Consider the following 13,734-nt stretch of genomic DNA (forward strand, 5'->3'; position numbering starts at 1 on the left):
TGCGGTAATTCCAGTACTTAACTTCCCTCTCCGTCTCGCCAAGAGATCTCAAGCCGGCGTCTTGCCACCAAAAAGGATGGTGGCTATGCGAACGTTGCGGCGGCAACAGAATACTGCAGGCCTATGCAGATGAAGAGCTGCAACCATCTTTCAAGCGATTGCTTTTGGTCAGCGGCACTGCAGCGGCCCCGAGGCCGCCTGAAGCCACCCATCCCAAGATGGAGGTGGAGGGCGTCCCTGCTTGCTGCGACAGGCCCCAACTCGGCAAACTCCCGCCTGGGTTGTATGGGGGGTGGGCGGGAGGAATGGCGCAGCATTGCGTCCTGCAGCTTGAAAATTTCTGCCGTTCCCCCTCGAGACTGGTTGTTGGATCGGAAAATAGCAAGAAGCGACTCGAACTGGCTTCCCCGTGTTCTGGGACGGTTTCTGGCTGGACTTAATGCACGGCCAGCCCCAACCATCACAGGAGTTCCGCTCTCCCTTCTCTCGCCTATTCATCCAACTGCTTTTGCCCACGGAGCTAACGGTGCTTGTATTGCCCTGCCCCTATTCTATCCGAATACAAGCGGTCACGTCCCATGTTCCCTGGCCGAGACGCAGCGATCCGCCGACAAACTGCCCAATTACTTTTGAACATGCCGGCTTCGTTGCCTTCGTTCGGCGAACCAAGCCATCCACCTTGATGGGCCGCGTCATCCCTTATCGCCGGCGACGTCCCGTTTTAGCAACCGAGAATCCTGGGTCAAGCCGACCTTCGACCTCGAACCACGTGCTGATTCCATTCAAACGACACCGGCTTCATAGGATGAGACGCGAACACATGGCAACCCGGCCTCGGAGCCGTGAAATGTGCCACCGCCCCTGCTGGACATGGCCAATAGGGTTAGGTAGAACGCCGGTCTTAGATCCATGAGCTTGGTTGCCTGCTTTTGCCTGCCCACGCACGGCAGAGTTTCGTTGAATGGCATTGCAGCGAGGCGGTCGAATATTCACCGCCTCGAAGTTGGGTTTCTTCCGTTGCGTTCGACGTGTAGACTGGCTGACCGGACAGTGTCGTCTCTCTCCTTTCTCTTCCCATCAACATCGACACCATCAGATCCCGACTCTGCGAGCAAGAGCAATCAGCGCTGCACAACTCGTCAACCTCCCCAAGCTCGAAAGTCTTTGCAAACAAACATGTTCGGCAAGGGGCGTCGGTCAGGCTCCTACCGCAGCTCGCGTGCCGACGGCCGCCGCTCGCGTGCCGACGGCCGCCGCTCCAACGCATCACGCACCTCGGAGTCGGATGGCATCAGAAACGCATCAGGTCATTCGTCAACATCCACCTCACGGACGTCGTCCACCAGTGTCACCGACCAGTCGGCCTTTTTGACGACTCCCGACCCAGATCCGCTGCCAGCCCAGCCTCAAGCTCCTTTTTTCGGAGTTGCCTTCGCCCCGTCACACCTCCCGGCCTTTGAACCACAACAGGTCGGTCCGGGGCAGGCCCCTTTTCTGTTTCCCGGTCCGCACCAGGGATACTACGCGGCGTCGCCGGCTGCAGGAACCGATGACGGGAGTCATGACGGCAGTGATGACTCGGCCGCTTCGCTGGCTGTGTCGCCTGGATCGCCCCAGTCCTCCAATCCGTGAGTGTCCTCCCCTACTCCCCGTACATCATCCCACGGTCGCCGGCGTTGGTGGTACTGGCGTTTGTCTCGAGATCCCGAGTGCTGACCATTAACCAAAGGGAGAATAGCGAACGAGAGACGACGAGAGATGCAGCCACGAGAACAAAGAAGGGCCATCGGAGAGATCGGAGCGTTGCCCTAGGCAACCCACCAACGGACTATGTCCTTGTTGACTACCCCACGGTCCAAGGCGTGATGATGGGAGGATATGATACCTCTTACGCCACAGCTTCAGGCGGTATCACTGGAGGCTACCAGACTTTCCATCGCGACCACCTCTTTCTTGCTGCCGACGGCCAGTGGTATCAAGCGGCGCCCCAGTATCCGATCGCTCATCAGTATCCGGCCGGAATAGCTGATGCAGACCTCGAGGACAATAATGGTCAGCCGGACGAGGAACATTTCGGCTCCTGCATCCAGGACAATCAAGAGGCCCGCGACCAAGAGAATCATGTCCTGGAAGAAGAAAACGATGACTGGGTCCGGTGCCAGGATGACGAGCTTTGGAGTGCCGGCCACTAGCCTTGAGCTGTGTTGGTGTGGTCGGATGGAGAAAAGGAACAAAATGGAATTCCCAGATTGACGAAGAACGGGTAGGCTTTTGTGATTTTTCTTTCGGCCTTGCCACTCCTTCCATTGAACCAGGCCAAGCTAGGCCGGACCAGCTCGCCACTCTCCGGCGCCAGCTGAGGTTCCGAGTTCGTGTCCCGGGGAAGTGGTGTTACTCGCCACTTGCTACCTGTTTCCGATATCAATCGCCAGACGAAAAGTTTTTGAACGCGATACTTTGCTTTCACCTGACTGTTGTTGGGGGCTGGGGCTGGTTGCTCTTGGGTGACAGAGTGGACGACGTTTCAGTCAGGGGCAGTCGTGGACCAGACCAGCTACCATCGAAATTGTTGTCGAGCAATTCATGACCGCATTAGTACGCCAAGAAGCACCACTCGATGCTGTGCTCATCTGCTGGTAGTGCCCGTGCCCGGGTGCTGGATGTTTGCTCAAATTGGATCGGGTGCTTGCATGGACTCTCCAACAAGGGACTTCGCACTGTCGGCTATGGCTTCAGATGTGCAACGTTTCACCGGGTAGTAGGAAGGGCATTGCTTAATCCCCAGCTCCCAACTTGGGGAAGCGTCCTGCTTGCCATCTTTATATCAGTCCTCAACGCCGTTAGCCGTGTGTTGTACAATCCCCAGCCGACACCCGGGCCTTCCTCACTTGAAAGACAATGCATTCGAGACACATGCGGTACAACTTGCACATGTTCATATGCATGGGTCATACCTTGCAAGAGCGTCCCTGTGCCTTGCTGCCTGACACTTCTTTTTGCGCTCGTGGCAACTATTTCATCTCGGAAGATGGGATCCAAAGTGTCACACCCTTCTCCGAGACCGCAGACAAGCGAGCAAATGCCCTATTTTTTAAAAGTATGCTAAGACGGACTTCAAGTTTATAAGCACAGCCGTCGTCAGGGGTGACCATTCAGGGGTAATAGGAGAAAGCCGCAGCAACCGCCGCTAAATATTTGCACCCCAGCTCCCCCCTCAATCGTAGCATCATCAGGTTTCTCGCAAGACCTTCACGTGCCCCCGACGACAACCGCCGCTGGCGCATCCGACGCAGCTCGCCTGCAGTGTGATTACTTGTTGCATCCTCCTTGGCTCCGGGCCTCTATTCCCAGACAGTACTGCTGTGGGTAATGAGCCTGGCCCAGAGAGAACCCAGTCTGGTCCGTCGAATGGAGGAGACAGATGTCTCGCAAATCGGCTAAGATATCAGGCCAAACCCCTCAACTACTCCTGCAGCCCAACTATTTTGATGCCCAACTCTACGCTTAGATTCCGATGCGACGAGCGGCGGATAAGTGCGAACATCAACTTTGACGCTCATGCCAAAGTCTCAGGGAGAAGTGACAAACGATCATGTTTACGGCAAGATTCAGCACCAAGGGACATTGCAACCGTTACCCGTTGTCCACTTACAGCTTCCGGACACAACATACTCGGAAGAACCCGGGACGGCCGTAAGTGGGCCTGCCTTCCTCCTCTTCCCGGGGAAAAGTGGAGAACCATCGGGATTCCTCGCGCCAAGCCGGGAAGAAAGCCATCGGAAGCTGCGGGGTGGCGCCGGGGGCATGGGTGGGGCCGTCCGGCACTGACTCCATCGGTTGCGTCGAAAAAACAAGGCACTGCCCGGTCGTGCAGAATTCTGGAACAGATGCGAATGTTGCTTTATTTTTTTTCTTTCTCGGCAAGGCAGCCGCGGTCAACTTGCAAGCCTATCCGGCGGCAGGACGAGCAGCGCTACATTAGCGGCTGCAACCCGGGACATTGGTGCAGCTTTGGGGTTTCCGTAACGTCAGTGAGTGCCACGACAGCTCCGAGATATGGCACGGGACGAGGGGAGAAGACACCTTTTCGCCGAATCTACCTAGGTTTCAATGACACATTTGCAGCACAGGGCTACATGCACTTTGGCAAGAAAAGGCAACGAGGCACTGCACTCGTTGGTGTCGTGCCAGGTCTCGGTGTGGTTCATCTGGGCAACTCATCGAGCTTGGCAGCTCACACCTTGTGCCGAATAGGTGACGCAATGTACCTGCGCTCACCGAGGAAATCTGACCTGAGTAAAGCGTGCCTTGCGAAAATGTGGCTCCCCGATTTGGTCTGCCGTGGAACTGGACCTTCACAAGCGCCGTCCCAAGATCGCCCACAGCAGGCAAGTTGGCCTTGTGCCCGGTCTGGACGATGATGGAGTTGCACATGCACCCAGCCGCAGTTGCGTGTGTGACGTCGTGAATCATCACAAACAGGCTCGGGTTTCTTCCGCCAATGGGAGGCCGGCCCCCGTGGCTCTTGCTGCTTTAAAAACTACACAATGGGCATTGTTCTCGCTTCCAGAACCGCGGCAAGACAAGGCATCCAGAAATGAGGGGCCCGGTGGTGGGGTTGGTCATTTGTGACCGAACGATTTCGTTCTGCTTATGCTCTTTCAGGCTGATCTGCAGGGCAACCAGCTCTGACGTGATATGGCCTTTCCCGGACGAGCAGGCTTCAGCTGCGGGGTTTGCAGTGCGCCTATCTCAAGTTGGCAACCATACGTTCCGCCAAAGGACTCGAAAGTTTAGTGGCGAGATGCGGGGTTATGGCATGCTGCTCAAGGCAAACTGCACTTTGGGGCGGAACGCGGCTCCATGCCGGCTGTATTGTGCATTACGTCCGGCTTCCAGCCCAGGCCAAATGCGTTTCGGTGCCTTATTATCGTCATTCTTGCTGGTGATGATGAGACCTGGGCTTGCATGATAACCCATCATCGATCTGATTGAAGCGCGTTCGAATATCTATCATTGGGGATGCAAGTGACAGGCTGAGCACCCTAATGCAGTAGCAGTAGGAGGCTGGAGCAGCCAAGGCTGCATCAGCAATGGAGATTGTGCTGAATTGGGAGACATTCAGCTCTGAGCTGATGCTTGCCTCTCGAACTCTGGTGGACACTATTGCAATGATGTGTCTTGGAAGGCAAACGGAGAGCGAAAAGAAGGCAACGGCGTCAATGTGACGACCATGTCTCAGGCCTCAAGTCGCACAACAATCAAACATAGAAGGGCCTCATCCCCGTGGAATTAGACGTTGGAACAAGGCAAGCCATCCAGGCCAGCCGACCTTTGGTTCGACCCGAAATAACGGCTTGGCTGTTGTAAAAACGGTAGGAGATGGATTGAATCTCTAAGCCAGTCGGCTCTATCAACAATCGGCCCATCTGAGTATCCTGGGAGGAGTCCATTCTTATCCAGACGAGACCAGGACTGGGCGTGGCAATCTCTGGGCCAATACACCGGGGCTGGTTCGAGGGTGAAATATAAATCCATACAACAAGGACTGATTAAGTGTCCGCTTGACTCTCATAAGTTTAATGTCTCTTTCTTGTCTTATGCCTACCTCCTACCAGCACCCAGAGAAAGTATGATTGCCTGTCTATGAAGACTTCCCTACGTGTTGCAATGCACCCAGCCCAGAGGTAGCACAAACCCCAGTAGATATTGCTGCAATTACGACTATTGTCACGAGGCAAATGAGATGCTTATATTCTTGAGCTTCCAGGTCTTAGTTTGATATGTCTGTCTCCAACGGCATCTGGTGGCCTACTCGTAGTTCGAAATAAGAGGTCAAGCTTTATCTGGGTGTCTAGCCGTCCAGCAACAGACATGGGACTCGCCTTCCTGGTTGATGATGGCGAGGGCATAGGTCCTAGGTAACTAGGAGGACTAACGTTGTGTTGAGCATCATGTTGGAGGCGCAACCGAAAGGTCTTTTTTAAATAAAGATTTGTCTTAAGAAAATGAGAATGATCCATCAACAATCCTGCGTATTGCCAGCCATAATCCCTATCATACCCAACAGGAGGCGAGCATTCTATCCTCCCATGTACTCGAGTTGTCTCCGTTAGCATTCTATCTAAGGCGAAGAAACATTATCCAGGGGTGTCTATACTAGCCATGGACTAATGCTCTACCCAGTGCCAGCCTGTCATGCTTCAGGACATCATCTACATGTACATTCAACTCTTATCCTAGTGACTCCGGCATTCCGGCCAAGGAAGTGGAGTGCTCTCTGCTTCATGCAATGCCAGGCCCGTTTTTTTGGCATTTGTGTCACGCACAGGGCCATATCTAGATTTACTTTTCAGAGATGAGGCGTCGAGCACCTGCTGTCCGAGACGTTGCTGTTCCGAATAGTTATACTGGACTTCGGTAGTCAGTAGTAGATGTCCGCCTTACCCGCAATTCAGGGAGACGGAACTGGAACTGGGGGTAGACCTCCATTTCACGGTGACGAATAACGACTAAAATAGCATCAAGAGGGTTTCAGCCAGGCAATCCGATAAGACATCAGAACAGAGCCGAGGAGGGAGCATTATGGTCGGGGATCTTAAGAGAAATGGTGACGCGGCCGGATATGGTAGGTACGACTGGGCGTACTGTGGTAGTGTATGGACAATTGGACATGGAGTTATTTGAAGAGCCGGGGGGACTCGGTTATTTCCGACCTGTAGGAAATGCTCACCAACTCTACCTACGTCTAGTGGATAAATCGATGGCAGCCATGCTGCATAACCAGAAGCTTGAATGGATTGCGGACGAACCGGGAATGGTGGTTGGCGAAGCTCGGATTTCGAGTTTGGGAAGCACTTTCCGTGTCTTGGCCCGGGTGCTTGGCAATTGTGGAGTAGCGTAGTTCACTGCATCGTTCTTGGGTTAGCCGCGTTTCATGTTTGGTGACCCCACCTTCAAGTTGGCCAAGAGAGCGAGATCGTCGGGACATCGATCGGCGAGAAGGCTCCCCGAAGCGGCATCCAACCGTCGGAACGTCGGATGGCTTGGCGGCAGAGGGAGGGAAACTCCCTCTATAATCCGTATTCCGTAGTGTATGGAATTCTGCAGAGTAGTGCTCTTCAACGCCACGGCTTTCGTCTTTCAATCCTGGACTGTACTTTGTACATATCCTGCAGACGAAGTGTTTGCCTCAAGGCCTGGACATGGCCGCTTTGGAGCCCTCCTTGTCGTTATCCTGATGCATACGGCATTTAGGAGCGGGAGACGGCATGACCAGCCAGATGGATGACGTGTAACGACCCAGGGAACTTCCAATTGGCAGATCCAGTGTCACCTCGTGCCACGGCCGCAGATCCTGGATCTCTCGGTCTCGAGCACGGTCCAGGTCAGAGGGAAACACAGGCGTGTCGAATTATTCGAGTTGCTGATGAGCTGCGCGTTTTTTTTCGTCCCATCTCTAGCCCATCTCCATCCAGTAGTCCATCCCGCATCGTGCGCATTGTCAACCTCGGTTGCCCTGAGGAGTCGGCTTTGGTTATCGACCGTCGTCGGGCGTGCGCCCGATGGTAGACGTTAAAGAGGTCCCGCCAAGACTAATTTCGGCCAATTGTCGGCAATGTTTTTACAGCGTCAGTACCCCGCCAAGACCGCTAAGCGGTTTGCACTATCGCCAAGGGTTAGTTCGCCGGGGGTACGGGGGGCGGCGCTAGCCCCCCACTGGTTAAGGTTCGGGTTAATGGTTAGGATTCGGGTTAAGGTTAGGGTACGGGTTAACCTCGTTTTCTTTTTTTTCGATTTGGTTGAGGTTTCGCGAAGTTGTTGCGACGAGTCTTTGCAATTCTTCGTTGTTGATGTTGCTCTAAGTCGTCGCGGCCCCGCTCACCCCGTGGCGATTGTAAATACTTGTAAGCGGCAGTCTCCGAAATTAGTCTTGGCGGGACCTCTTTAACGACGACCTGGAATCGGATCCAATCGCGGCTGTTGCTCAGCCCAGCGCAACGTCATCGCTGCAGTGTCTCGGCTCCACAGCTGAGGGACCCCCACGCCTGTTTGCGCAGCAGCAACGCAGCCGTTGACGACTCCTCCATGCCGACCTATGTACGCTACACTAAAAACCTATGTGCACTACCTGCCTCGGATCTACAATAGTCGTCCTGGGAACTTCCAGAAGCGTGATCAGTCGGCTGCAACGCTGAACACGACCAATGGTCTGTTATTCCGCGCCATCGACAGCTCTCTGCCGACACTTGAGGGAGCCGTTGGTGTTCGTCCCGCGGCGCGGCTTGGATTTTTTTGAAACTTGCCGGGGCCCCATCCCCGATTCAGTTACAGAGTGTATGTAACAACAGGACGCGAACCAATCCTCAACTGTGGGGCGTGAAGAGCATCCCTGGCTGCGGCAAGGCTCTTGGCACAGATCTCCGTCGCTGAAAAACAAGGTTTTGAGGTATGATCAACAGCCCACGCAATGTGCATCCCCTGCCCATCCGAATTCTTCGGCTGCAGCTGGAGCGAGCAGCTCAGGGGCAACCTGCGCAAGCCTCACCGCTCAGCATTTGCAGCCTCTTGTTCCCCTCCTGTGCAACGCGGGCTTTTCTTTTCGATTTCTTCCCTCCCCATTTTTGTTTCACACGATTTATCTTTCTCGTATTGCGCTCGCACCACGCCACCTTCGCTCTCTCTCCTATACGAGCGGACGGACACGAGAGCTTAGCCTCCGGTCCGCCCGCCTCGCTAGCTACTCGGACCCCGCAGGCGTGCTCGAGGGTCTAACAAGTACGGGGCAACTGATATTCTTTGCGCCGAACCAGAGACGAGCAATCCCGTCACCATGCTCACCTTCCGACGTGCCCTCGTGGCGGCGGCCTTCTTCATCACGATCCTATACTTCACAACCCGTTCGACGTCCCCAGCTGCCTCGTTATCGGCGATCGAATTCCCTAAAACCCAGTCGGGGTCCGAATCCAAAGCGAACTCGCAGACGACGACTTCGTCGGACCGGCCAACCTCCAATAACGACAACGATGCGGTACCCGCTGGACGGAACCGCAACAGACCATCATCGCCGCAAGGGCAGCAGCCGATGCAGGACATGTCCAAGATGACGCTGCAGGAAAAGCTCGCGTACCAATTCCCCTACGACGTCGAGTCCAAGTTCCCCGCGTACATCTGGCAGACGTGGAAGTGGACGCCGGCGCACGGGCAGTTCGAGTTTCGCGAGCAGGAGGCGACGTGGACGAACCAGCACCCGGGCTTCATCCACGAGGTCATCACGGACCAGGTGGCGGTGCACCTGCTGCGGCTGCTGTACGCGTCGGTGCCCGAGGTGCTCGAGGCGTACGAGGCGCTGCCGCTGCCGGTGCTCAAGGCCGACTTCTTCCGGTACCTGATCCTGCTGGCGCGGGGAGGGATCTACTCGGACATCGACACGTACGCGATCAAAAGCGCGGTGGAGTGGATCCCGGCGTCGGTGCCGCGCCACGCGGTCGGGCTGGTGGTGGGCATCGAGGCGGACCCGGACCGGCCCGACTGGAAGGACTGGTACAGCCGGCGGATCCAGTTCTGCCAGTGGACGATCCAGGCCAAGCCGGGCCACCCGGTGCTGCGCGAGGTGGTCGCGCGCATCGCCGAGCGGACGCTGGCCCGCAAGCGCGCCGGCTCGCTGGCCGGCGTCGGCGACAAGAACGTCATCGAGTTCACGGGGCCCGCGCTCTGGACCGACGTCATCTTCGAGTACTTCAACGACCCGCGCTACTTCGACATGGCGCGGTCGCCGGGCCCCATCGACTGGCGCAACTTCACGGGCATGGAGACGCCGAAGCGCGTCGGCGACGTGGTCGTCCTGCCCATCACGAGCTTCTCGCCGGGAGTGCAGCAGATGGGGGCTAAGGACGTGGACGACCCGCTGGCGTTTGTGAAGCACGGCTTTGAGGGTGAGAATTTTTTTTTGGTTTTTTTTTTTTTTTTTTCCTCTTCTTTTTTCCTCCCTACCTTATGCATTGGTGATCTAATCTGACCTTGGCGGTGGTGGAACAGGGACATGGAAGCCCGAAAACGAGCGACACATTGGCGGGTAAAGGCGTCTGCCCTCCTACATTTGACCATGACGATACCTCCTTTCATTTCTCTCGTTGCGCACACGACGCGTACCCTGTTTTAATCATCCATCTTGACACAAAAACTTGCATGGCTCGGCGTTCCTGTGGCGGTGGCAAGCTGCGGCCCCAAACGGGGTTCTTTCTGGGGGACAGCTATCTTATGTTTCCCCTTTGTTTCTTCGTGGGCTCGGGACGGATAGAGGGTGTATAGGAAATGGGGGCTTGATTGAAAGGAAGGGCGTGCTTCCCTGCTCTGGGGAGTCCTTGAAGTGGCTGTACATTTAGATCAGTTGCGGGAAGGCCAATGACCGGGTTGTCAAAGTGGTGTTTGGATGATCCCGTGTCGGTCATTGGAGGAAGGCTGGAGATACCTTCCTTACGCAATACCGTACATGGTGTGTTGGTCGGCCGCGAGGCCTAGGAAAGCTGGCAGGGATGGGTTGACGACCTCGCCGTCTCCAGGGGTTTGTCGAACGGGAGGGGAAAGACAACTACGTGCAGAAGTGATGGCTCGAGGCATGAATAGCCGCGTTGATTCGAACTGCTGCGATGAGCGAAATTCGGGATTAGCATAACATCAGCATCGTTCTGGTGCTCCCATCCAGGAGTTGTCTGCAGCGTCAAGCGGGAAAGGGACGGCTTGGAACGGCTCATCGGTCTTGTGAAGTCAACTGGACCGCTCTCGGGAATCGCTCCGCTCCTCTGGTGCGACTTTGGGTGCCAGCCGTTTACCCCAACCGTTCAGCCTTCCCCATGCCAAGCTGGTGCCAGATCGCGGGGCGACCCATTGGCAGGCCATGCACCCCGCATTTTGGAGCCGCTCCCTCGCTCGCTAAGAGCGCCACGACGGCGGACCTTCCTTGTTCGGGCTTCGGGGCGTTGCCTCGGGTGTGTGCAACGCGAGAGGGGATGACGATCACCGCGGGCCCTCGGACACGCGACGAGCGAGATGACTTCGGCTCCGCTTTTACTGTCTTCTCTTATTCTTCCCTCAGGCCTGATACATCCGTAATTCATCTATCTCATGATTAGTCCATGCTCTGGGTGATGATCATTGCGCAGTAGTTTGCCACGATCTGGGCCGACTCGTGTGCGGGGAACCTCGGGACAGCAACGGCGCGCAGGTTCACCATGCGTCTCCAAGTGCCCTCGAATGCCAGAGTGCTTCCGCTTGGAAGCCTACGCCACGGCCTTCCCGCTGGGCGCACACTGTGTGCGGCTTGCTACAGGACTCGGAGGCAGAATGAAGGCAGGAGGACGGTCAGGACGGTCCGGGCAGCCAGCACGCTGTCGCGCAGTATCGTCGAGGGACCAGCAGAGGCAAGGAATCACCCTCCAAGTACCAGAGAGTCCGCGGCTGACAGCGACAAAGCCACCCCTCCTGCCGCACACCATCCCCGAGCACTTTGCCTCGGTGGTCTCGCAGTTTGGAGACAGGCCCGCCGTCATCTGCCGCTCGCCGACCACCACCCCCGATGCGCTGCCGAATCTGCCCGCCGACGGCATCCCAACTGCTCTGGAGACGGCCCTCAGCTACGAGAAGCTCGATCTCGCGTCCAACGCGCTCGCCCACTCGCTCCGCTCCTTAGGTGTTAAGAAGGGCGACCGCGTGGCCGTGAGCCTGGGCAACACCCCTGAGTTCGCCGCGCTCACCTACGCCGTCTTCAAGCTCGGCGCCATTCTCGTGCCCCTGAATCCTGCATCTAATGTGCAGCAGGTCTCTGCCGCGCTGAACCATCTCGGCGTCGAGCTGCTGATCATCGGCGCCGTCACCGACCTCGCCTACAAGCCCTGCCGCGGACGGAGCAACCTACCGCTTCTCCAAGCCATCATCCCCGACCTCGCGTCCGGCCGGGTGGAATCCCCTGAGGTCCCCACGCTCAGAACCGTCATCGTCGTCGACAACTCGGCCTCCCACCCGCTGAGCAACTTCCCACCCCTTGGGTCCCTCCGCTCACTTACCCCCTTCAGCGCCCTCCTCCCGGACTTCTCCAGCATCCGCGCCTCCTCCACCTACGCCGCCCGTCCTGTCACCCCCGATGCGCCGCTCTCTCCCGCCGACACCATCAACATCCAATTTACTAGCGGCACGACGTCCCAACCCAAGGCCGCCATGCTCACCCACACCAGCATCCTCAACAACGGCGCACTCATCGCCCACCGCATGGGTCTTGATCCTTCCGATCTCATCGTCTGCCCTCCGCCGCTGTTCCACTGCTTCGGCTCCGTGCTCGGCTACATGGCGACCGCCACCACCGGCGCCGCCATCCTCTTCCCCTCGCCGGCCTTTGACCCGCGCGCAACGCTCCAGATGGCCGCCGCGCACCGCGCCACGGGCCTCTACGGCGTCGCGACCATGTTCGTCTCCTTGTTCGAGCTTCTCCATTCCCATCCCCAATCACCCTCCGCCTCCGCCTCCGCCCCCCAATCCCACCCCGTCCTCTCCCCGCAGCAAATCGCCGCCCTCCCCACCCACCTGCGCAAGGGCATCGCGGCGGGCAGCTCCGTGCCCGAGTCGCTGATGCGCAAGATCTACGCCGTCCTCGGCCTGCGCGACCTGGTCATCTGCTACGGCATGACCGAGACCAGCCCCGTCAGCTGCATGACCAGCCCGCGCGACCCGCCCGCCAAGCGCACCGCCACCGTCGGCCGCGCCATGCCGCACACCCGCGTCAAGATCGTCGACCCGGCCGACCGCGCTAAAGTCGTCCCCCGCGGCCACCGCGGCGAGCTCGCCGCCGCTGGGTACCTCGTCATGCAGGGCTACTGGGGGGACGAGGCGCGCACGAGGGAGGTGAGGGTTGTGGAGAGGGAGGGGGGTGAGCATGGCGAGGAGGAGGAGGTTGTCTGGATGTACAGCGGCGATGAGGCCCGCATGGACGAGGATGGGTTCGTGGAGATCACGGGCCGCATCAAGGACTTGATCATCCGCGGCGGGGAGAACATCCACCCGTTGGAGATTGAGAACTGCCTGTTCCAGCACCCGCTGGTGGCCGAGGTCAGCGTCGTTGGCGTGCCGGATGAGAGGTACGGGGAGAGCGTGGGCGCTTTTGTCATTGTGCACGACGGGGTCAAGGTCGAGGGCGAGGGGCAGGAGGAGAAAGCGGGTACTGGTGTCGGTTGTGATGCTGCTGGTGGTGGTGGTGATAGTAGTGGGAAGGGGGAGGTGCTGACGGGCGAGATGGTGCGGGAGTGGGTGAGGACGCGGTTGTCCAACCATCTGGTGCCGAAGCATGTCTGGTTTGTGCGCGAGTACCCCAAGACGGCGAGCGGCAAGATCCAGAAGTTCAAGCTGCGCGAGATGGCGAAGCAGCTGCTGGAGGCCGGGAGGTAGCCCTCCGGCATGGATGGACAGCACCGGCTGGGAGCACGCAGGCATTGGATAGGTCGAGGCTGGTGGTCAAGCATGAATCTAGCCGAACATGTCTCTTGAAATATGCAGCGGAATGTATCCTCCAGACTTAGACGTGGCTGGGTGGAATGGTGTTCCGCAGAAGGTATGCCTCGTGGTCGGGTGAATCAGGGTATGAGGAATCCGAGAAATCCGCCGGCCACAGGATATGGCCAGACTCGGTTTTTGACGGAGAAGGCCCGATTGGCCAGCAATTGCATTCTTGTGAGATTGCTGTGCTGA

General features: G+C 57.5%; 3 protein-coding genes across 3 annotated transcripts; all 3 read left to right on the forward strand.

Moving 5' to 3' along the window:
• Positions 1-1,176: 1,176 nt before the first annotated feature.
• Positions 1,177-2,602, forward strand: THITE_2149978 (uncharacterized protein; the record flags this gene model as incomplete). Its single annotated transcript, XM_003651940.1, has 2 exons — positions 1,177-1,628; positions 1,730-2,602. The coding sequence occupies 2 exons, from the start codon at positions 1,177-1,179 to the stop codon at positions 2,190-2,192; spliced, it is 915 nt and encodes a 304-aa protein (XP_003651988.1). The 3' UTR covers positions 2,193-2,602.
• Positions 2,603-8,576: 5,974 nt separating this feature from the next.
• THITE_2095073 (glycosyltransferase family 32 protein) lies at positions 8,577-10,639 on the forward strand. Its single transcript, XM_003651941.1, has 2 exons — positions 8,577-9,935; positions 10,039-10,639. Exons 1-2 carry the CDS (start codon positions 8,834-8,836, stop codon positions 10,077-10,079), a joined length of 1,143 nt encoding a protein of 380 aa, XP_003651989.1. The 5' UTR covers positions 8,577-8,833; the 3' UTR covers positions 10,080-10,639.
• A 314-nt stretch (positions 10,640-10,953) lies between these two features.
• On the forward strand, positions 10,954-13,607 carry THITE_2112827 (uncharacterized protein). The gene is made up of 2 exons (XM_003651942.1): positions 10,954-11,420; positions 11,473-13,607. The coding sequence occupies exons 1-2, from the start codon at positions 11,232-11,234 to the stop codon at positions 13,432-13,434; spliced, it is 2,151 nt and encodes a 716-aa protein (XP_003651990.1). The 5' UTR covers positions 10,954-11,231; the 3' UTR covers positions 13,435-13,607.
• The last annotated feature ends 127 nt before the right edge of the window (positions 13,608-13,734 follow it).

Source organism: Thermothielavioides terrestris, chromosome 2 (assembly GCF_000226115.1).
Source record: "Thermothielavioides terrestris NRRL 8126 chromosome 2, complete sequence".
Taxonomy (NCBI): domain Eukaryota; kingdom Fungi; phylum Ascomycota; class Sordariomycetes; order Sordariales; family Chaetomiaceae; genus Thermothielavioides; species Thermothielavioides terrestris.